General features: G+C 36.8%; 2 protein-coding genes across 2 annotated transcripts; one reads left to right on the top strand and one right to left on the bottom strand.

Moving 5' to 3' along the window:
* The first annotated feature begins 8,600 nt into the window (after positions 1 to 8,600).
* LOC124398201 (V-set and immunoglobulin domain-containing protein 1-like) lies at positions 8,601 to 14,678 on the top strand. The gene is made up of 7 exons (XM_046868283.1): positions 8,601 to 8,712; positions 10,102 to 10,262; positions 10,788 to 10,995; positions 12,182 to 12,337; positions 13,440 to 13,556; positions 13,673 to 13,802; positions 14,244 to 14,678. The coding sequence occupies exons 1-7, from the start codon at positions 8,670 to 8,672 to the stop codon at positions 14,296 to 14,298; spliced, it is 870 nt and encodes a 289-aa protein (XP_046724239.1). The 5' UTR covers positions 8,601 to 8,669; the 3' UTR covers positions 14,299 to 14,678.
* Positions 14,679 to 19,906: 5,228 nt separating this feature from the next.
* gpr34l (G protein-coupled receptor 34 like) lies at positions 19,907 to 22,073 on the bottom strand. Its single transcript, XM_046868142.1, has 2 exons — positions 21,981 to 22,073; positions 19,907 to 21,167 (listed from the first exon to the last, which is right to left on the bottom strand). Exon 2 carries the CDS (start codon positions 21,163 to 21,165, stop codon positions 20,173 to 20,175), a length of 993 nt encoding a protein of 330 aa, XP_046724098.1. The 5' UTR covers positions 21,166 to 21,167; positions 21,981 to 22,073; the 3' UTR covers positions 19,907 to 20,172.
* Positions 22,074 to 24,956: the final 2,883 nt, after the last annotated feature.

The following is a 24,956-nucleotide window of genomic DNA, read 5'->3' as shown; positions in this document are numbered from 1 at the left end:
AGCGAGCCAATAGTGACGATGGTGTAGGAAAAACTCCCTAAAACTTCATCAGGGAGAAACCTTGAGAGGAACCAGAAGAAAACCTCATCTAGACACTGGATATTCGTTCATTATCATTTCATCACATCACTCAAAGAAGAACCTCAACTTCATCACCGAATGTCCATTCATTACAGTTCCTTTATTGTTGAGGTGTTCAGTGCTGAACACTTAGACACAGAATTGTTCATGCAATCTGACCTTCTTGAGTTTCTCAGTAACTTCATGTATCTTTAGGCTGTTGATATGAAACCATCCTCACACAGAGGGATCTCCAGTTGAAGAGCACTCCAACAGAGGTTTGGATCAGAATTGCAACGAACAATTGCTCCTTAGTTACCAATTGTTCGTTGCAACTCTCATCCTAAACCTTCAAAGCAAACGAGTTTGTATTAATTTCAGTTCTTCATGGTTCCTCTGTGTTTACCACCCACAATGATCTCATGTTGGTTTTTTTTCATTGTATGACGCCATCCTCAGCAACATTGAGTGGTTGAAATTGATCAAAACTCAACCGGGACATCAGGATGGATCAAATCTGGACATAGAAAGAGACAGGAGCATCAGGAGCATCAGGAGCATGTGTAGCTTGAGAGCAGAACAGAAAACGTTTAGAAATTAATGTTAGATTGGGCAAAAGAAAATCGGTGACAACAAACCCCCAAACAATTTTTGTTTTTGTCCTGTCTTGCTTTGGTGAACTTTGAAAAAAAGCTCCCAGCAGAGGAGCCTCAATACTTAGAACTCTGTTCAGAAGATGGATGCCGAAGCCATTGAACAAGATCAGCAAAATGTGCCTGCCATTTTCTTGTTCTATTGTCAGCACTCCATAAAGAAACATCAAATATTGAAAGGGTGCATTAACATGGGCCAGAAATTGATGGCTTTTCGACTCTCTGTGTGTGTGTGTGTGTGTGTGTGTGTGTGTGTGTGTGTGTGTGTGTGTGTGTGTGTGTGTGTGTGTGTGTGTGTGTGTGTGTGTGAAAGAGAGTCTTGGAGTGGGCAAATAATGAAAGCAGATAGCCATGGCCTCTTCCCCTTATTCTTTTAAAGACAGGTTTTCTTCTGTATTTCTTGGAGTCTTTGCCAAATTGGTGAACTGGAAATCGTCTTCTCAGTAAAATCTGAAGCTGAAGAATAAGCTGAAAACTCGTTAATATTTCATTACATTGCATGTACCTTAAAAGGTTGTTGGTCTATTTCAGTCCTATTCTAAGCTTACGATTTGTTCATGTCCATAACAACAGTGGGGGAGGGGAGGGGGGGTTGGTGTCACACGTATAGAAACCTAAACGACAGAGTTACGAGAAAATAACGCGTTAAATATAACAGCGATAAGTTAGCGTTCCTGTCGTTTTTCTAAACAAAGGCTAGTGAGGGAGTCTCATAAAGATCTTTCTCTCGTTTTGTAAAGAATGAAGGGTAATAGCAGGGCCATAAAGATATGGGAAATCCGTGTAGGTTTTTTTGATGTCTGTTTAATATTTATGTTATTAGTGGTCTTGATCACAAGCCGGCAAACACTCGCGAGAACTTTCTTCACAGCGATCGAATCAAAATGGCGTCGTGGCTGTGATTTGATTCTGTATGTTGATGTATTTATTTTGGAAACAGGATTCAAACATTCCCGATAGCAGCTAGGCTAGCTGAATGTGGAGGACAGTTAAAGAGATTAAAGACTCTGTATATAAAGTTTTTAAAGGACAGAATCGCATACTTGTTGGCTCTAAGGGGGTAAAACCTCTTCAAAAGTCACACAACCACCACCTCATACAAACTCCTTAGTATTTTGCTAACAATACCTCAATACCTATCTACAGTGAACGTTGGCATGCTTACTCTTTACTAATGCCAAAGATTAGCATTGATTCCTCGACCTAACAAAGTCCTAAAATAAAAGTCTAATCCAAACTAATTATAAATATTATTTGTTGTATAGTTAAAGACTTATTTATACTTATATACTATAGATCTATATATTATTATGATCTTGTTATTTTCTGTTTTTTAAGACAGACAGACAGACAGACAGACAGACAGACAGACAGACAGACAGACAGACAGACAGACAGACAGATAGATAGATAGATAGATAGATAGATAGATAGATAGATAGATAGATAGATAGATAGATAGATCAATATTCCACCACCTCTGTGCCAGAACAGAGAAGTTGCCAGTGCTGGAGGATCTCAGGCAGCGTGGTGCCGTGTGAGGTGTGATGAGGTCTCTGATGTAAGATGGTGCAGGTCCATTTTTTGCTTTGTAGGCAAACATCAGTGTTTTGAATCTGATACATGCAGCTACTGGAAGCCAGTGAAGGAGCAGCAGTGGGGTGGTGTGGGAGAACTTGGGCAGGTTGAACACAAGTCGTGCAGCTGCATTTTGGATCATTTGCAGTGGATGAATAGCGTTCAGAGGAAGACCTGCCAGCAGAAGGCTGCAGAAGTCCAGTCTCGAAATGAAAAGAGACTGAACAAGCACCTGGGCAGCCTGTTTGGCATCAGTTCTCATCAGTGTCCTGTAGGCAGGCTGTGGTTTCTGTCTTTGCTGCATTTTTCTCCAGCATGAGAGGACATTATGAGATGTTCTGGGTATATAATCGTAGCAAGTCGTCCATTTATTTACTTATCTTCATTTTAGAGTAGTCAGTCCACCTACCAGCCTGTTTTTTTGGGGGGAAGGAAACTGGCCTATTTCTGAGCTCTGAGAGCTGAGTCGTGTTCTTAAACAGAGACACACTCATCTTTGTTGTCAGGTTTGTTGCCTCCAGCTTCCTGCAGTTTCAGAAAAGAAGGACAGATGGGTTTTCTTTAAAACAACACTGCCCTCTGCTGGTAGAGGGGTCAGCTCTGGGGCTAAAATACTGTATGCAATAATAATAATAATAATAATAATAATAATAATAATAATAATAATAATAATAATAAACACTTAAATCTATTAGCATGAGCCAAGAAAATGTGTTTTCATCTCATTGTGCATGCTACCGTGGCACGTTTCTTTCTTTCATTTTTGCTCTGTTTTCTATCTGTCTAATATTTCCTAATTGCAAATCTTCTTTACATTCATTGGCTGCGTCATAGGGAATTGCTGCACCAATCAGTGATTCTGATGTCCTTAAAAAGGATGGTGCTTCCAGTCCTAAGTGACATTGTTAAGACAAGAGATGTGTACCTGCACCACCACAAATACCACCACAAACACCACCACTACGAGTCCACCTCCACTATTCACCTCTGGACCGATTACGCTTCATTGATCCGAGTTGCTTTTCTTTCCAGACAAATCCACAAATTCCCACCCATGTTACTCCATGGACTTTCTGGAGAAATGTACGGATCCGATCGAGTTTTAGAACCAAATGTTTATTCCAAAATTTCAGAACAAAAAAAAACAAATATATGAACCGGAATGACATTATAATGCAGCTAAATCTGGCTGTTAGCTGCTAATGGGTGCTAGTAAATATTAGCATAACTAAAATACAAAGCTAATAAAGTAAATGTTTGAGTAAAAATATTTGGGGTTTTTGAGTATCCATTTTTCCCAGAAAATCCTGTCCTAATTAACATATTCTTTTATATTTAAATTTTTTTTCTCTTTTTTTCATCTCTTCTTAAAATGTGATTTTTATCCCTAGTTGGTTCAAAATAAATTAACAAATAGATTTAGTAAACTTAATGTAGATTCTATTAAATGTGTATATTGCACATATTTGATTTTTTTTTTTTTTTTTTACAGAAAATCATGAAAATTTTTGTAAACGGAAACAAATATAATTTATATTTTGTACCTCTTTTGAGTTCATATATGTGGTTTAATTAGCATGAATTAGTTCTAATCTCACTGACACTGATCTGGAAGTGCATTAATCTTGATCAGATCAGCAGCATTTCTTCAGGGTAGGCTGATGTATCTCCTCCTCCGCCAGCAGGTGTCGCAATTTCTCACACAATTTTATATATATATATATATATATATATATATATATATATATATATATATATATATATATATATATATATATATATATATATACGTGTGTGTGTGTGAAATTGCGACATATACATATATATACAAATTGTACTAATTGTATAACACACAACATGCCGTTGATTTTCCCTGACATAGAGAGCACTGTGATGAAATATCGCAGCAGAATGGTTCAATTGTGTAACCTACCAGTCAGGTTCAACTAACCGAGCATGTGCTCTGGCCAATATTTACTCAACAGTGTGTATAATACCATCGTTGGACTTCACATGAACTTCCACACCATAGGAGACACAAACTGTAAATGTGCAACAGACTTAATAACTTTGTTTCCAGGTTGTTGAGTTTAAATGCACACAAAAACACAAACAGATCAACAGATGAATCGTTTTCAGGACTGCTTGCTGACTGACTCTTGAGCCCACAAGAAAGCTCCGTGAATATATGCTTTACATGGGTTGGAGTGAAAGATCTGCTATAGAGCTCCAACCCCATTGCACCCCAGGCCTCCTCACCTCACCTACCCACAAATCCACAAATCTCCACAAAATCTGGTGGAACATCTTCCCAGAAGAGTGGAGCTCATTATAACTGTAAATACAGACTAAATACGTAAAAGGATGTTCAAAAATCGCACACCAATCTCAGGGTCAGGTGTCCACAAACTTTTGTTCATACAGTGTATTTGTAACTGCTCAGATCTCACACCTCATCAGGGCAGAATTGTTTCTAACGTTCCCTGCTGCTTGGACGTACTCACCTCTCGCTTTATTTACTCGTGGTAGCACATTGACACACCCTGCTAGCAGAACAAAAGACCAGCACTGCTAGATTCATGTGGGTTAAAGGGAGAAAAAGCCAAAGTGCATTAGTCATATTTACTGACTGCTTCTCGAATCTCTTGGTCAAAATTCACATTAAAGAGCAGGATACGACCAAAACCACCAAATGGTGACGAGAGAAAATGAGAAAAATAGAATCACACAAACACACAAGACAAAGCAAAGACACAACGAATACTGTAACCACAGGATATGAGAGCGTATGGGCCGAGGAACACGACCGGAAATAAGAAAAAAACTGCCAATGTGCACCAGAGGTCATACAAAACGTCTGCAAAATGTTAATAAATAAATCAACAAATAAATAAATAAATAAGAGAATATAAAAAATGCATTTTACATCCGCATTTAAAAGCGGGTGTCAGGAACATGTAAATATCTTACGTAGCTTCTGAAGGTCAATATTAAATGGACAATTACTATTTTTCTTAAACAAAATAATAACAATTTAAAATTAATTAAAAGTTTACAACTCCAACATTGTGTACATTGAGAATCAGTAAAAGTTTGTGGGGTTGTGAGTTCAAATCCCAATTTCATAAAGCTGCCACTGCTGGGCTTCAGATCAAGAATGTAAAATAAATAAAAAAAATTATAATAATAACAATTTCTAAAAACGAGTAAATGATGTATAATTTCTCATATCCAAAAGTCTTTCTGTGTTTATTTCCCTCTAAATCAAATAAAAATGTTTTTACACATTCATACAGAGTACGACATGTAGTGAACTGCTCATCACGACTGTCCAACATGTCAATAGAAAAAGAATATAATAATAAATATATTCTTTTTATAGTATAGTCAAAGAATATGGTGTAAATGTAATGTAAAAAAATAGGGATAAAAATAATATACATATATACTATATATAATATTAGGGGTGTAACAGCAGATAAAGTTCACGGTTCGGTACGTACCTCAGCAAAACATAAAATTGCTTGTTGTTTATATTAAGGCAGTTTATTAGAATTGACATTTGTGATCAACAGTTAATGTAATCGTTTAAACAATTTAAATAAAATGCATGCTTGATTAAATAATATAAAAAAAAATAATTTTATAAAAAAAAAAAAAAATTTAAGAATAAATTAAATGAATAATTTAGTTTTGTGCTATTTTAGCGATGCTGAAACCTAAACGACAGAGTTACGAGAAAATAACGCGTTAATTATAACAACGATAAGTTAGCGTTCCTGTCGTTTTTCTACAGAAAGGCTAGTGAGGGAGTCTCATAAAGATCTTTCTCTCATTTTGTAAAGAATGAAGGGTAATAGCAGGGCCATAAAGATACGGGAAATCCGTGTAGGTTTTTTGATGTCTGTATAATATTTATGTTATTAGTGGTCTTGATCACAAACCGGCAAACACTCACGAGAACTTTCGAATCAAAATGGCGTCGTGGCTGTGATTTGATTCTGTATGTTGGTGTATTTATTTTGGAAACAGGATTCGAACATTCCCGATAGCAGCTAGGCTAGAAAGCCCTGTACTGAAAAATATTAGCACAAATACATGTACTGTTACACCCCTAATATATAACAGTGGCGGGCGGTCAGGACCAGTAAATCTTTCTCTGCTGCCTAAACACTATCAGAAGCACTGACCTACACTTACAAGCTAAATTCTAATATTTGTTCCATGAAATTGTATTAATTTATTCCCAACAGTTTATTCTCTTCATTTCGTAGCGTTTCTCTCGGCTGAACTGCTTCCAGTTATTTTTTTGTCCAATCAGATTTCAGCCTCTATGTGCTGCCATGCCAATCTAATCTGCTCAGAGCCTTCAGAGTCAGTACTGCTGGACTTTTACCATCGTCTCCTTAATAAACAGCTCTGTTTCTTTAACCAATCAGATTTCAGATTCTCCTCACAGGGCAGATCACTGGCCCTGAATAGTGTTAGCATTTGACTGGTAAAACACGTGTGTAGCTCTGCACACGTTCATACATCTGAGTTAGGCTTTTTTATGCCTGCGGAGGAAGAGAAATTGATTTGGTCTCGGACACTTAAAAATACATTGTGAAGAAAAGCTAGACATGGTGAGGAGGTCACCAACCCTGAAGCTAGCTAGCGTGTCTCAGCCCGGGAAAGGGTTTGTTCTCCACGTCCAGACAAGTGAAAACGAGCGGTACCACTGGATTACAGCCTCTGGGGGGCGCTGCACATTATGAGTCTGCATCTCTGGTGAGTAGGTTGTGTTTAATTTACATTTTAATGTTTTTGTCATGTTATTAGACAAATATTGATTCTAAACTGCTCCAGATGTTGTAGGTGCACAGTTGTGGTTGTAGTGTAGAGGTTTGGAGTCTTAACTGGGTTTGTTGCTTTAGTAAAGTGGTTTCCACCCTTAAAAACGTTTGTTGTTATATTGTGTTTTTGTACAGTATTGATGGTTTTTATAATTGTGACGTGATAGTGGTGGATTAAGAGGTGGATTAAGTCGGGTACATCCTCACTGAAGACCCAGGTACCAAATGCACGGCCCACCACTGATATATATATATATACAAGAATAAGACAGAAAGGAATATGTATGTATATGAGATAGATTTACAAAAAAGCAATGTATTTTCATCAGCTCATAAATAAACATCTTTACAAATGACACTGAACTAATTCTCTCCTTTTCCCCACAGACTCTCTTGTTTCTGCTCGGATCTCAGCATGTCTGGCAGCTACGTATCTCATCGTGGATGGCAGCTCATCATCTAAAGCTTAATCCCAGCAAAACCGAAGTGCATTTCATCCCAGGTGATTCATCTTCACGTCAAGATCTTGTGATCTCTATGGAGAACTCTCTGATCTTACCTTCGGTCACTGCACGCAACCTTGAGTTTTAGACGGAGGGAATTAATCTGTGTCCTAATGAACCAGTGTTAGAACGCAGTTATTGATGGAGACTTCAAAGCACTTTGTAAGTCACTCAGGATATGATGGCGTCTGCCAAATGCCACAAATGTAAATGTAAATGTCATTCACACTCAATGTCCTTGAAGTGATAGACTTCTATAATTAATTCTCACAGAAACTGGGAAGGTGAGATAAGCAGACAGTGTGTGTACGGTGTACAGGAGGATGCGGCACGATCGTGTATTCCTACTTTAAATATTACAAAAATTACATTTTACTTTTCCACGTCCAGGTGCGAACAATCATTCAGATTCACTTCAGCGATCTGAGTTAACCATTAACCGATAGTGTGTGTGTGTGTGTGTGTGTGTGTGTGTGTGTGTGTGTTTAATCAGCTCTCGCCACATTAGAATGAGTGTATTTGGGTGTGCGTCATTACTCACACAATTAGATACGTGTTTCTTTTTTTTTACAGTGTAAATGAGAGGTTTAAATCTTTGCCTTTCGAAGGATTCAGAATTAAAATCGTATTTATTTTGACTTCATGAGCAAAAAATCGGTGGCTTTCGATATAAAGTAGGTCAACACGAGGAAGATTTTGTATAAATGTGGCATTGGTGCACTCATTAGTCTGCTACGTCACATGGGGTAAATCATTTTTAAACAATAATAATAATATAAAACTCTACAGAAAGGTATTTTCATTCTCTTGCTGGTCAGGTAGAAAAATCGAGCAGGGCAAACATCAGCAGGCGTGCACAGGCAACAGAAAAGCAAACTCAAACACACATACAGTAACTGTTGATTTGTTCGTGGAAGTTTCTGAGGGTGTGGGCTTTCAGGGCTTGGGAAGATAAGTTTGGTTCCAAAAAAAAAAAATCATTGTTAGGGAGTGAGGAAGCTGTGAGCTCGTAATCACTTCTCTTCGAAAAACATCTCAACATGTCACTTCTCGGCTCTGTCTTATTGTTGTTAAGTATTGTGGGTGAGTCCATTTTGTTTGTCAGATTATTGTTTTTTGGCGGTTGAAGTATGAAATATTCCAACAACACGATGATGATGTGGAGAAAATTGGACGATTTTAATTTAAATACAAATAAATTTGAAAACATTTCTATTAAAGGATTTAACAGAAGTGAAATCAGTTCCAATCAGATGAAATCAATTTTATTGCTCCGATCTAACCAGGTTAGGAACGTTAAGCCTGGACGGAAATGTCCTTCATTTTACACCAACATATTGAAATATAATCGTTTTGCATTTTTAATCCTATTTCTCTTGCTTTATTATTAGTTTTTAATGTATGTATTTATGTAATTATATATAAGACCCATAGTAACCCTGAACTGTATTTTAATATATTTAGCTAATCGATATACACTATATAAATATAATACACAGAATATTGCATAGATTTTAAAATATTCTGCTTTTCATCTGATCTAATGTACAATATGCATATATTGTAAAGTATAAAGATTATAACTGGGCTACAAAAAGTTTTTAAAGGTGACTGATTGTTTTTCAGGACAAAAATCGCCAGTACTTCAGTCATAATGAAACATTAACATATAATAAAATTCATATTAAACAAATTTAAAATTTAGAGTAAATTTTGTTTGATTGATGAATATGAGCTACAGTTTTCTACCTGTAAGCCTCAGCCCTCAGCCATCGCCCTTTCTTTCTCCGCAGCAGCCATTTTGTTCTCTTCATTTCAATTACAAAAAGACACGCGGTGTCAATAAACTTTACAGGAAATCGCAGGTGCTGCTTTCGTACTGTTGCAGAAGGAACATTGCACACGACGTTTCTTCACAGCGAGCCGCATTTGATCCTGATTGATCGGTATTTTTTCAAGGCTTGGATGATTTGAAGGTTCGACTAAAATGCAACGTGTAGAAAAGTGAATAAAATTGTGTTTTTTGTTTTGGAACAAACAAATTCATGCACATGGGGTTTGAATTGATTGAGCTCGATGTTTGAGATTTTATGCTTGAGGTTTCTGACTTTATGATTTTTCAAAAATCTTCCTGGAGCAGATCCCAGGAGGAGGAGCTTTTATTGTTTGAATTAGAATGTAAAGGGAATCGAAGGGTAAGGAAGAGGATTTGAAAAATGCATTGAAGATGAACCATGTGCTTATAGTTTTGAAATACCTTACTTCACTTATTTAACTTTACTCCAAATATAAAATAGAAAAGATTTACAATGGCCTTCAAAACCCCTCATTATTCAAAGCCTAAATTAGCGATTATAAATTATGATTTTTTTTTCCATTATGGTCTGCAGTATAGAAAACATGTTTTGTAAGTCATTTACCATATTTTTTTTCAATAAATATATTTTTGTTTAATCATTCTGTGCACTCTAGGTGGCACTGTGTCCATCACGGTGCAGGTTTCTCCAAAGGTTCTGAACGTGACCATCGATCAATCTGCAACACTTGATTGTAATTTTTACACCAATGAACCCTTAACCAACCTAATGGTCCAGTGGACTCTCTACCCATGGGGCTCTGAGAACCCGGTACAGGTGAGGTAACAAGCTCCTATAATAACGTATATGCTACATTCACTATATCTACACTATATACCCAAAAGTTTCGGAAACCCTGGAATTTCCAGCCATTTGTGGTTATTTCCCAAACTATTAGCACAACGTTGGAGGCACACAATTGTATCAGGCATCTTTGAATGTGGTTGCAAAAAATATTCCCTTCTCATGCACTAGTGCACAAAGCCAGCTCCGTAAATATATTCTTTACATGCGTTGGAGTGGAAGATCGCTGACTGCACACCAGGCCTCCTCACCTCACCTTCTCACCTACATCAGTACCTGACTTTACTAACACCCTTGTGTCTGAATAAATCTCCATAAAATCTCCACAATCACACTCCAACATCTAGTGGAACATCTTCCCAGATTTTTATTGTAGCCATATTATAGATATCAAAGGGAGAGTAGAAACTAAGAAAGAGATGATAATAGACAGATTGTCCACGTAAATCACATTCATTGTTCTTTTTTAATTGTTTTTATTATTATTATTATTTGTAGGTGTTCTTTTATCAGGCAGGAGTTTATGTGGTTGGACAACATTTCAAAGACAGACTGAACGTCCTATCTAAAATGGGTACTTTCATGAACGCCTCCATCTCCATCAGCAACATGAAGACCACAGACGCCGGGACTTACACGTGCGAAGTCCGTAACCTCCCCGACATCGAGGGCACGACTGAGGCTAGCATGAGGGTCCATGTCTTTGGTACCGAACGCTTCATCTGTACTTATTTTGCAACTTGATACTCATGTATTTTATTGAACCTATTCAAAAATTTTAATAGATCAAATTTTTACATTTATATTATTTAAAAATGTGAGGTTATCAGACTTGACTTGGTAAAGGGTAAAGATAATGGGCAGTTCAATCTTAACAACATATAAATCAACATCTGGCATAAAGTCAAGTAGCTTTTTACATGTTTCTTTGTCCAGCTTTGTGGTTCCATAAGGGCTGATATCCTTAACCAACCACATCTCAAAAGAAACAAAAGATTCCTGATATTAGCACAAATAAACTGACAACAGTAAAGACGGGTTGTTCTTCTTTAACTAATCCCTTTAGTACACAAGGTCTCCGTCGTGTGAATGAATTTAGATTCTATCAGTGTCATAATCCCCCATTATGCATAATGTCCTTGAGGTTTTTAGGAATCACAAATGTTTTAGATTTATTCTTTCTGATTTGTTATACAACGTGTTGATTATGAAGTATATTTAAACAACCTCAATTTAGTCTAAAAGTTGTTACCTTGCCCTATTTGTTGCCCCTCATCCAGCAAAAATGATTATAGAGCAAGTGTGGGGCAGCGTGAGTCGCACCCCAATGGGCCTCTATTAGCTTTTAAATTGCAGTTTCAGTTTTTGACCTCTAGATGTCACACTATTTATTTTTTGGCCTTCTGGGTCCTTTATTCCAAAATATTACATTAGATTAGATGATTTTTTTTCACTTACTTGAAAAAGTTATTAAAATTTAAATTTGAATTTACTTCAGGGTGATTTTTTTAACTTTAATTAGTCATTATGGGTTACACCTGAACTGAATTATTAGTTGTAGTACAATATAATAAATTGCATTTCTTTTTTTTCACTTGAAGGATTTCCTTTTTTGTCATTTACAGCATCCCTGGTTTCAGTGCTGGTTCATAAACATGCCTAAAAAAAGTGTTCATAAATCACCCATTATTAATACATGTGTGATTTTTACACTTATGTTTTAAAACAAAAGTCTGAGTCTGAGTCATGTCTGAAATGCTGATAGATTCCATACGTTAGTTTAATTGTAAGTTATCTGTAAGTTATCAGAAAGACCTTTGGTGTAGGTATCATCTGATGGTCTTGAATTTTCTCACTGTAAAACTTTAAAAATTTTGTTTGTCATCTTGAAGAGAAACCGTCACACCCGTTCTGTGGTGAGCATGGAGACGTGGCGACGGGTCACCTGGTCACTCTCACCTGCCACTCGGAGAAAGGCAGCCCTCCTCCTGTGTACACCTGGACCAAACTCAAGCAGGGGATGAGCCAACAAGTCACTGGCGTTACAAGTGTGTTTGTGTTTTAGTTTTGTGTGTGTGTGTGTGTGTGTGTGTGTGTGTGTGTGTGTGTGTGTGTGTGTGTGTGCTGCCTTTTCAATGCTTTAGCCATTAATTTATTTAAATAAACAATTTCCAGTAAAAAGTTGCCTTTTCGCTAACTGTACAACCAGAAGTCATTTATTTATTCAGTCCAAAATGTGTTGCCTTTGGCATTGGTATGCTAGCTGGCTAATGTTAGCTACTTTGAAATAGAGCAGTACATAATTAATAGCATAACTAGCTAGCTGGCTATAAACTTATTTAAGTTAAATTATATACAATTGATATAAATAGCTTAAATAATAATAAAAGAAATTCAAATAAGGTCAAAGGTTATCGCTTGCAATGCTGAGATTCACCACTAGGAAACTGAGAATCTCCAGAGCAGTGAAAAGGCAGACATGTGTTCATGCTGGAAGGCCTTTATTATGTAGTTTGTCTCCTACTGTTAATATGATCTTTAATATGAGCTTGAAGAATAAAAAATTACACATTTTTCAGTAAACCGTTCTAGAAAATGTATTTGAAATTGAATAAATGAGTCAAGAGCTTTCGTCTACTTTCATGAAATATCAGAGTTCATTTGAGGTTTTGTCGCTAGCTAGCGTAAACGTGCGTAGTTTATTTTTTTATAGTAATTACTGATTAAAATTTACACTTAGTTTATTCACAGTTTATCTAGAACATCGTTATACAGCTGCACATTCATTCGTTTATTCGGTTATCTAATTAGCCAATCATGTAGCAGCGTTTAATGTTCTCTGCGCTCTGATATGCTTTTCTGATCACCACGGTTGTAAAAAGTGGGTAAAAGTGGAATGAGACAGAGTCACTTCTGTCTCATTCTCAAAGCATTGCTTGTTTTTGTGTTTATGCGTACCATGCTGTGTAATCCCACTGAAAATACCAGGAGATGCTGAGATTTTTCATTTGAACATTATATGAAACCTGCATGATTTTGTGCCTTGATACCTGATTGGGTGACTGAAGAACTGTTTGAATGTTCAGGTCTACAGGAGATCTTTTGAATATTTCTGACAGTTTTTTTGTGATTTGGTTTTGTTTGCTTTAGACATGAACTCTGGCGTCCTGTACATCCAAAACATTTCGCAGTTCGAGTTTGGAACGTATCAATGCAACGCCTCCAACGCTGTGGGCTTCAAAATCTGCACCATTGAACTGAGTTCAGGTGGGTTCATAAATACATGTCGTTTCTCCAACACGGCAAATCCGAATTCTTTTTTTTCACTGTGTTTTTTTCAACAAATCACAGTGCTGTTATTGTTTTTCAATCCGGTTGCTCAGAGATGAACCATGCAGTGATAATAGGCGCGGTGATCGGAGCCCTGCTGTGTTTCGCTTTCATCCTGCTGCTGGTGTGGTTCATCACTCATCATCTGAAGAAGCAAAAATACAAAGCAGCCAAAGCTAGCGAGTGAGATTCCCACTGACAAAAATACATCTATTTTCCAAATGATGACCAAATATGTTTCGATAAAGCTTATTAAACTTTGAGAGTCACTCGTGCATCTATTTTGCACTTTTTAATATATATACATTTATTGACATTCAAAAATCTTTAAAAAATACAAATAAAAAATATATTAAAATTACTGACAAACATCTGGATTCAGCAGAAAGACTCTGGAAAAATCTGACATAAGCAATTAAAATCGTTCAATATTGAATATTCGTAATCAATAATTTGGTTGTTTTTGTAAAATTTGTTAATTTTTATTAAAGAAAAAACTCTCGGGTTATAATGTTCGGCTTTGTCGAATTCGTGTTACTCTCTACTCATTTTATTACATAGAATAAATTGATAAATGTCTGAAATGAAATGTACAAGAAAGTAAAATATTTTTCTTTTTAACAGGACTCAAGCTGTGAACTATAAAGCCGTCCCTCCAAAAGACACCGTCCCTGAATAAATCACCTGAATATGCAATATATCGCCAAAAGTTTGTGAAAACCTGATTATTCTGAAGATGTGTTTTGGTGTTTGTGGAGATTCTTTCGGCCATAATGATGTTAAGGTAATGAGAGTTTAGGCAAGGATTACGTGCGTGTGGAAAAGTCGGGGGTCCCAATACTTTTGGCAATATAATGCATCACAAAGAAAGCTTTTTATACGTGTTTTTTTAAGCTATAAAGAAACCCAATGATGTTTATATAATTTGGTTTTAAACGCACTGACTTTGCTTTATAACAAAACAGATGCAGCTTAAAACGTGTGGTGAGATTCGCCTTTTTGTTTTTCTTTAATTTGTCTCAGTTTTGTTTTAATAAACAAATGAGCCTTAAAAAATGATCCTTATGAAGTTTGGATGATGTCTAACAGATGTGGTTTTTCTGTTGAGTTTTGCAGCATCAGATTTATTGACTCTTACCTGAGAAATTTTTCTTCTGGCTACTTCGAATTTTTTACTCCAGTATCAAGTCTTTACCTTATTACTCAACCTTATTACTCAAAATGATTCACAAATTGATTGTCTCGTCTGATAAATCGTCCAAACCACCAGTTAAAACACATGATAGGATAAGATTACACTAATGGCTGGTGGGAAATTCCTGCAGATGGATGTCTATAGAGTGTATACTGTGTGGCAGAATGTATTTTATCACTAAAAATTATAATTAAATATAGTTACATCAAATTTAAGATGCAACAAAGAATAAAAATGCGCTCGTCTGATATCCAGACGAAAATCTATAAAAATCTCTGTCCATGAATGTTATTTTTCAATAAAAGTTCCCGGTTTTTAAATATACAATGCATTGTGTCCTTCTGATCATTCTAAATATTGATCTATTCCCGAAAGCGTAAGACATGCAAGTAATACATATTGCTTACTACACACGACGTTTGGAAAATACCCTGAGTGTGTACTGGAATAAGGGGAAACACATAGACATTGTGTCGGACCAGGAAGTGATGTGCTGAAACGCATCACACATATGATTACCCACTTCCTCTGATGCTCTAAGTTTCCTGTTGTGCTTTGTGCATTCTCTTTGGCTCCTTTTTCTATTATTACTTAAGCACTCAATTATTAACATGCATGAAGGTTCAGTCCTCGGTCCTGCAGTGTTCAAATGTTGGTCGAAAGAGCAGGTGTGTCCACAAACTATGTCACTAAAACCACACAAAAGACCTGAAAGTAGCACCCAAAAAAAACACATGGTGGGAAACTAGGTCATTGTAGTGTACACACATTTCTGATGTACAGATATTACTCTTACAGTGGTGATCAATACAATATACAGTAACTTTTAGTAGAGATCTTCTTCTTCTTTCGGCTTCTCCCATTAGGGGTTTCTACAGTGGATCCTCCATCTCCACACCCCCCTGTCCTCTACATCTGCCTCTTGTACACCAACTACCTGCTCGTCTTCCTTCACCACATCCATAAACCTCCTCCTTGGTCTTCCTCTTTTCCTCCTTCCTGGTGTCTCCATCCTCAGCATTCTCCTACTGATATACCCCATGTCCCTCCTCTGCACACCTCCCTCACCTTGTATCCAAAACTCCCAATAAACATCTCAACATCTTCAGCTGTGCTACCTCCAGCTCCACCTCCTGTCTTTTACTCAACTCCACTGTCTCTAAACTATACAACATCTCAGGTCTCACCCCAGACTCCCTCATACACTACCACAACTCCTCTCTCCACCCTGTCATACGCGTTTCCTAAATTCACAAACACACAATGCAACTCTTTCTGACCTTCTCTATACTTCTCCATCAACATTCTCAAAGCAAATAATGCGTCTGTGGTGCTCAATATTCCAGCAATGGCAGCTTGGTGGTGCTGGGATTTGAACTCTTGACCTTTCAAGCCACAGTCCAATGCCTTAAACACAGAGTTCAATACATCTAACCATGATATATGTGTTTTTTGAACATCCAATTTCATATTTAGTCCCCATTTCCTGTTATAATACCCTCCACTCTTCTGGAAAAATGTCCCACTCCATTTTGTAGGGATTTGTGGAGATTTACTCAGCCACAAAGGTGTTCATCCCAAAGGTGTTCAATAGGGTTGGAGCTCTATAGCAGAAGATCTCCCACACACTTTCAACCCATGGAAAGCAGATCTTCATGGAGATGGCTTTGTGCACAGGGGCATCTTCATGGTGGAACAGGTCTGGGTCTACTAATTCAAGTGAAGAGAAAAAGTCATCCTACCTAATCCAAATACGTCTAAGGCAATTGTCATAGTTTATCTTTGAGATGATCAGGGGTCTCTGTTTCGGTTTTAATGTATAAGCTGTTGATGCTTTTTGCAAAAGTAGTCTGATATAAACATTGTAAGCAAAGCTCAAAGACAGGGAATTTTTCTTCATCTGACTTTCAACTTTCAGTTCCAACCACACTGTGTTGCACTTCTTTGCATTCTCTTAGTGATTCAGAAATGCTGTTGTTGATAAGAAAAGATTAAAATCTAACTTATAACCAAGTTACTGTTTCCCTTATGTTTACAGCCCATCAGCATATCTGAAAAAAAAAAGCATCAGCGGGGTTCAAGCCTGGGCAGGAAGGCAGGAAATGAGAGGAGGTGATATAATATGGAGTTAATTGGACTGGACTAGAGAAGCAACATACTAAATAATACATTTTATGCTAATTAAATTTTTATTTGCTTGTGTGTTTCGAGAAAAAAATGTAGTAAATGAGTAAATGATATAACCATGGTTCAGTTATTCACATGCAGATGCACAGCCCAGGAAAGTGTGTAGGTTTTGAGAAGTTCTTAGAAATGACTCTTAAGTGAAAGTTTAGATTCTTTATAAAAAAGGGAAAGTCAAAAAAGTTGACCAATTTTCTTGCAAAATGTGTTCCAACATTAAAACTAAAGAAGTCAATGTTTGAATGTTAAAACTAACACAGTATATCCATGACACATTCTCAACTCTATACCTTTTCATTTCGGTTAAAATACTACTTGTCATGGTTTGATACAATTATAAATTTTGCTCCATAGTGATGACTGACTAGTGGTCAATGATGGGAACTGCAATGAGTGCTAATAAAATGCTAATACATTTCCAAAAATTAAAGTAAGTGCAAGCCGTGAGTTTGTGATGTGAAAAGAATATTTCTATTGTAAGATATATATAAAAAAATTCAGAAGGCTGTATTTTTACAGTAAATTTGGAAACATAACAGCAAATTTGGAAACACATGGCAAATTTCGACACTGAACAAAAAATATGAAAACACAAAAGCAATCATGAAAGCAGCAAATTTGGAAACACAACTGTAAAGATTTAAATATGTGGATATAATATAAATATAACTATATAAATATGTGGATCTCTTTTAGTCTCCAACTGCTCAGTGTATTTAACCTTTATACAACAATAAGGATAATAATCCATATCTGTCTCTTCCCTTTACCCTTCTTCTCTCTCTCTTGCTCTCTCTCTCTCTCTCTCTCTCTCTCTCTCTCTCTCTCTATCTATCTATCTATCTATCTATCTATCTATCTATCTATCTATCTATCTATCTATGGGTCGAGTTGAATATGCTCCTGAGGTACCAGTGACCACTGTTCCTGCTCCTCTCCTCTCCTTGGATCTGCTTGCTTCATCCTGGTCTGCCTCTGGATTGTGTTCTCTTTGATTGAAATCGCCTCTGTGCAGCTGGGGATGTTTCACATCTACAGCCTGGAGATCTATGAAATTACGGAGTAACACTGAAGCTTTCATGATGGATTTGGACTGTAGTTAATGTCATCAGTCTGCTACACTGACTCAGGACTACAGCTGATCATCACTGCACATCAACATCGTTTATCTGTAATAAATGGACATTCAGTGCCACTCAGTAAATGTCAGACTTCATCATTAATGTGATCTTCCAACAAACAACAATCCAATGAAATAAATTTCATAATATTTCCATAAATTTTGGATGGGATTGAGAGCTGGGCTCTGGCTGGACCATTCCAGTACTTTGATTTTTCTTTTCTGAAGTCATCTCTTTGTTGATTGTGATGTGTGCTTTGCTTTTTATATCCATGGTTTATCAAAATGCAAATATGGAAATACAACAAAAATAAATGAAACAATAAAACAGGTACCACAACTGCAGTCCCACCACTGCGCTGTTCCCTAATGAGCGAAGCTGTTCACAGTTTATCTGATTTCAACCGTAGATCAGTCTCCTTTATCATTTTCTCTTGAGATGTTCACAGAAAAAAATAATTAAGTATTTTAAATTCAACACATTTGTGTAAAAATAAAAATAAAAATAATATAGTTTACGTATTAGGAGGGAATGAATTTTTTTTATAAATCAGAACAATAAATCACTAAAACTAATAATCACTAAAACGAATATGAAATTAAATGGCAATAATCAGTTTCTAATGGACCTCAAATTATTATATACATTTATTAAACAATTCTTACTTAATGAATTAATCAGTGAAGAATTCTCAAGTTTTCATGTTTGATAATTTAATGTGAATGTTTAATTAACGCAGTTAAATGACGTTAAATTAACTTTAAAGAAAACCTTAATTTAAAGTATCACCAAAATGTATATCGTCTATAGAGACCATCATTATAACTGTTTAAAAAAGATGTCTAATAATAACAGGATTCAACCTTTTGTTCAGAATTTTTCTTTTTTATTCACTATAACATTTGATAAAGGAAGCAAAAAAAAGAAATCATAAAAAGTGCAATTACAAAATATTTATAAATACATTTGAGTTCACTTTTCGACAGAAATCGACGTCAAAAACAACTTTTGTACCTCTTTTTTATCCACAGCAAAAAAACACTCAAAAAAATCAGCAAAAAGATCAAACAGGTTGCGTTCAGTGGGAATTTCCCTGTAACAGGAGGTTTTTAATGTTAATGCATCAAAATTCTGAGCACTTTCAACCTTTTACATAATATATTTGGAAACCACAACATGATTAACACACTGATGCATGATTAACTTTAACTTTGAAAACTAATGTCATATACACACCTTTAACCCTTGATGAAAATAGAAGGTCAGAAGTGAATCACAGGGAAAGTTTTAACATAAGAGGATGATTAATAAATGTCTATATGTCTCAAAAACCACTGCATTTACCTCTCAAAGCTTTATCAGTATTTACAATTGAATGTTCTTACACAACATCGATGTTACAATTCAGTAGCGCAGAAAAACCTTGACAGTATGTGAACTTAAAAGCAGAGTCTTTGAAGGTGTTTAAGAGACACCTGAATGTTCCTTTTTGTTTCTATGCAACATCTCAGTAAAACAGACTAATATTGGAGAGTGAATGTAAAAGATGAGTCCAAAGAGGACATTTTTGTCTCTATCTTGTGTAACCTGGATAAAGGAAGAGAAGATGTGATCAGACTCCTTCACCACCACATTCACACATGGAGGTGGAAGCTTAATGGTTTGGGGTTGTTCTGGAGCAGCGACTTCACCGTACAACAAGACGATGATCCGAAGCGCACGTCTGAGTTCTGTAAGTGTTATTTAGAGAGCAGACAGGCGTCTGGAGTGATATCTATCATGGAACCACCTACACAGTCACTGCACCTCAATCCTACTGAACTGCTCTGAGATGAACTGGATCACAATCTCCAACTAGTGAAGAACATCTTTGGCGAGTTTTAAAGTCCTCAATGAAAATAATCTGGACATTTATAGATTTGTTTGGTCAAAGTAAATCTTCATATCTACATTACTGAGTTTGCTGCATAGAAACAAAAGAAACATGCCTGTGTCTCTAAAAAAACAACGCACTTGATTTTGAGTGCTGTAAATAATAAGTCCTTGTTTTGTGCTAAATTTCTGTGATCGATCGATTAATACTAATTCGTCTTCTGTTTAAGTCGTACATGGTTTTAAATTTGCCCTGGATGGCACATAGGATCGTCTTCCTGTATATGCTGGACAAAAAGTAATAAATGATAGGATCCAGGCAGCTGTTGAGTGCAGACAGAAGCAGTGTGTTTTCATTCCAGGTGTGCAACATCTGCTTGTTTTCCACCTCCTTAATCACATCCATCTGGGCCAGGACGTAAGGCACTCTGACCAAATGGTACGGTAGAAAGCAGAGTGTGAATATCACAGGCACCAGGAACGTTTTCAGGATCAGATGTTTTTTGCGATTTTCTCCGTTCGGATCACCTTTCCCCATCTCTACGGTTCTGAGTTTCAGCGCGATCTTCACGTAGGAAACAATGAAAACCAGGCACAAGCCCCCAAAGAGCACCACCACGGCCAGGTTGATGCTCCCTGGTAGCAGCCCCTTTTTGTGGAAATGGAAGCAGATCTTGTCGCACGGATTATTGTGCTTGTTATTGACAAAAAACAGAGTGGTCACTGTAAAAAGAGCCGCCCAGATGATGTAGCAGGCGATGCGGCTCCACAGCACCTTTTGCACACGGAAGACCCAAACCGGCTTGATGATCTTCAGGTAGCGGTCCAAGCTGATCAGGCTGAGGAAGGAGATGCTGGCGTACATGTTGATGTAGAAGAACACGCCCACTAATTTGCACAGGAAATAAGGACCTTGTTTGTAATGATAGAAGACCCTCAGGGGCAAACACAGGACCAGGAGCGAGTCAGCGAGCGTCAGATGACGCATATACACAGCCGTGGAGCTGTCCTCGTGGCGTCGTATGAAGAAAACAAAGACGCTGATGGTGTTGCTGAGGAGCCCGAAACAGCAAATGATGGCATAACTGATGGGCAGGTAGAGGGACAGGACTCCATCCTGGATCTCACAGGTATCATTGTTGCTGATGTTGCTGCTGAGCCCCAGAGACATCATGCCTGTTGGAGAAGAAGTAAGAAGTTCACTTATTCCTGGTTCTAATTTATGCACAGGACAGCATTTTCCCATCATCACATCTCGTCAATTCTTTTTTTTTAAGTGCACCGTAGCAGTGCTTCCACTTGTATGCATTTTTTAACATTGGTTAGAGCAGCGGTTCCAAGACCAGAGCACACAACCTCCTGTGGTTGCTTGATTTGGAAATGGGGTCATAAGAGAACATTACAATCTTCTTCTACTCAATTGTTATTGCATAATATCAGTCTATGAAAATTTATTGAAGGTCTGTTTTTTTTTTTTTTTTACCATTCTGACACTAGTGAATAAAATTTGACCATCACTAATTCTTCAACAACAATCCGGTCAGTCTGATGCAGTGGAAATTCTTGACAAAGATATTTATTTTATTAAGTACAGATTTTTTTGTGTTATTTTAGATATCTGGAGATCCATTTTGACTCGAGGAAGAAAAAAATCTGGAGGAACTTAAAATTAAAAGTATATAATTTACAATTAGGGGACCAACAGTGAACATTGAACATCCTAGAAAACAATCCCCTTTTTCTTTATATAATTTTTTAGAAAATAATTGGTGTCTTGCATAATCTCAAAAATTATTTAAAAAAATTATAAATATAATGCTATTGTTATTATTGTTATTAGAGTTGTGAAAGGATCTGCATCAAATTTGAAAGTTATAAAATGTCATATATTTATTTAGAGGATTATTTCTGGGGAAAATAACTTAAAAATGTATAAATTAACCATTAAATAAATAAATAAAATATTCCACCCTAAGAGCGGACCCTTACCCCTGAGACTGACGTGCTTTACTTCGTGGCTGAAATAAAGCTGGTTTGAATGTGAGTTCCAGTGCAGGAGAATCTTCTCTCTTCTCTGCTGATATTACGTTTGCTCATTTGTGGTAAAAAAAAAAAAATGTGTCAGTTAAATGCTTCAGAGAAGCTCAACCCACAATCATAAAAAGCAAAGGAAGTGACACCGGTGATATACGTATATATATATCATTTCCTATTTCTGCTTGCTTTCATTTACTGAAATGCTACAAATTATAAATAAATAAAATTGAATGTAGTCTTTAATTAAATCTTCAATTAAATGACTTCCAATTAACCCCGAATTTGAACTTGTGTGGTGTTTAATTTGTCTTTCTTTTTAAAGGTAATCTTTTTTTTTACCATTCGAAAAGGTGAACGTTTACAAATCTGGGCTCCAAAAGTTCACAACTCAAGGCTTTGAAAAAGAAATCGGCGCGTTGGAACTCGTTAAAAAATATCCCACAACCGTCGATCCTCACTATGTTCTGACTGTAAATGACGCCATGTTTTCTTGCAATTGTAAAAAGCACGTTATCATTATTGCATTGAAATGATGACTTACGTTAGCGTTGATGTTCTAAATCTACTATCATGACAGAAAAGTGTGTACTTTATATGACATTTATATGTGGGAAAGGTTTGTGGACACCTAAGCATACGATTGCTGTGGTCTTCTTTTTTAACGTCCCATTTCACGTTTAGTTCCAGTTTACTGTTATAAGAAGTTCCAATCTTCAGGGTAGATGTTCGACTAGAGTTTGTGGAGGTTTGTGGAGATTCATTCAGCCCCAATGTTAATAGTAAAATCAGGTACTGATGTAGGTGATGTTGTTGGTTCCAATTGATCTCAAAGGTGTTCAAAAGAGTTGAGGTCAGAGCTCTGTAGCAGGCCACCTGAGATCTCCTTATTCAAGTGAAGTGAAGTAAAGTGGGTCTTCTAGTTCAAGTGAGAGAAAAATATAATGCTGGTGCAACAGTTTGGCCACATACGGCTGAAAAAGTCTGGTGTCCCAATCTTTTGTCCATACAGTTTATTTATATGTTTGCGTTTTTTTGACAGTGACTGATGAGGAAATTAGAACCTACAGTAGTCATTTTGTCTGTCAAACACACTGAATCACCAGTGTTTTAATGTCTAGCTAGAGAAGATCCTAATCAGCACCTGAAGCCACATACATGAAATACAGATTTACAAGAGATGAAGCTGATTGAGACACACCACTGGATTAGCACATAGACGTGAATCTTCTTATCTGGATTCTGATATTTTTATCCCATTCTTCTTAGCAAAATTGCTCAAGCTCTGTCTTTTTTATGTCTGGCCACAAATTCTCAATCTGATCGAGTTCTGAGCTTCGACTGGGCGCTTTTCCGTTCTAACCTTCAGCAGATTGGAGCAGGTTTTCTTTCTTTCTTTCTGTTTTTACTTCACTGATCAGGCCTTCAACCCTGAACAGTTTCCCTGCTGATCAGAAGCATCTACACAACTCAGCGCTACCACCAGCATGCTTTGCTATTTTTAGGTTGATGTTATTTTTATGTAGTACTTTGTGCTGAAGTGGGATAATCAGACCAGACAATGCTTACATTTATAGAGCTTTTTACAAGTATGATTTATAACACTTTTGGGGCCCCTGAGCAAGGCCCTTAACTCTCAGTGCTCCAAGTATAAAGCGTCTTTCTTTCTTTCTTTCTTTCTTTCTTTCTATCTGTATTTCTATTTGTACTTCCATGCTTTTTAGGGGGAGGGGAGTATAAAGCGTCTTTCTTTCTTTCTTTCTTTCTTTCTTTCTTTCTTTCTTTCTTTCTTTCTTTCTTTCTTTCTTTCTTTTTGCATAACAAAGGCCTAAAAAGCGATCTACTTATGACTGCTGACAAACGTAGGTAACGCTGTCTGCACTACTCACAGATTATTAGGTCTCCTAGAGCCTCGAATCGATGTTGAGATAAATATGACTTGTATCCTGCCACAATGTATAATTTCTCTTAACGATTAAAAGGTTTCTCGATATTCAATTTAAATCTGGTTTATATTTATAGTGTTTAAACATTATACAGTACAGACCAAAAGTTTGGACACACCTTCTCATTCAAAGAGTTTTCTTTATTTTCATGACTATGAAAATTGTAGAGTCACACTGAAGGCATCAAGGGCTATTTGACCAAGAAGGAGAGTGATGGGGTGCTGCGCCAGATGACCTGGCCTCCACAGTCACCGGACCTGAACCCAATCGAGATGGTTTAGGGGTGAGCTGGACCGCAGAGTGAAGGCAAAAGGGCCAACAAGTGCCAAGCATCTCTCGGGGAACTCCTTCAAGACTGTTGGAAGACCATTTCAGGTGACTACCTCCTGAAGCTCATCAAGAGAATGCCAAGAGTGTGCAAAGCAGTAATCAAAGCAAAAGGTGGCTACTTTGAAGAACCTACAATATGACATTTTTCAGTTGTTTCACACTTTTTTGTTATGTATATAATTCCATATATAATTCCACATGTGTTCATTCATAGTTTTGATGCCTTCAGTGTGAATCTACAATTTTCATAGTCATGAAAATAAAGAAAACTCTTTGAATGAGAAGGTGTGTCCAAACTTTTGGTCTGTACTGTATATTGTTTCAAAGCAGCTTTAGGGGGAAAAAAGCATTTTTGTTTGTTGATTCAGAGTTAAAGCATAATTATAAGACCTCGCAGGGTTGGTGTCGGTCCTTCACTGATGTTGGGATAATCTGAAATTTATCTTGACTTACCAACTCTAATACCTCATATTTCTATATTACTTTTTAGACACTTCATTGGTTTAAGCGCTGAGAGAGGAACAAAGGCAGCCAGGTGAAGATGGTATCTAAGAACACAGTCAAACTTGTCCATAAAATTTCAGCAGTTGTGAATCCCCATGTGGCCACCAGCATAAAAACCTTTCGGACTTTAATTGGACCTTTGTTCAGTAAT

The sequence above is a fragment of the Silurus meridionalis genome, chromosome 15 (genome assembly GCF_014805685.1).
Source record: "Silurus meridionalis isolate SWU-2019-XX chromosome 15, ASM1480568v1, whole genome shotgun sequence".
Taxonomy (NCBI): Eukaryota; Metazoa; Chordata; class Actinopteri; order Siluriformes; family Siluridae; genus Silurus; species Silurus meridionalis.
The sequence above is the reverse complement of the archived record's forward strand: the minus strand, read 5'-3'. Positions and strand labels throughout refer to the sequence as shown.

Excerpts from the sequence above, each read along its gene's own strand:
- LOC124398201 (XM_046868283.1), top strand. The coding sequence starts at position 8,670 with ATGTCACTTCTCGGCTCTGTCTTATTGTTGTTAAGTATTGTGG. Across the intron at positions 10,263-10,787 it reads GCTCTGAGAACCCGGTACAG|GTGTTCTTTTATCAGGCAGG; the intron begins GTGAGGTAACAA and ends TATTATTTGTAG. Across the intron at positions 13,557-13,672 it reads CACCATTGAACTGAGTTCAG|AGATGAACCATGCAGTGATA; the intron begins GTGGGTTCATAA and ends CCGGTTGCTCAG.
- gpr34l (XM_046868142.1), bottom strand. The coding sequence starts at position 21,165 with ATGATGTCTCTGGGGCTCAGCAGCAACATCAGCAACAATGATACCTGT.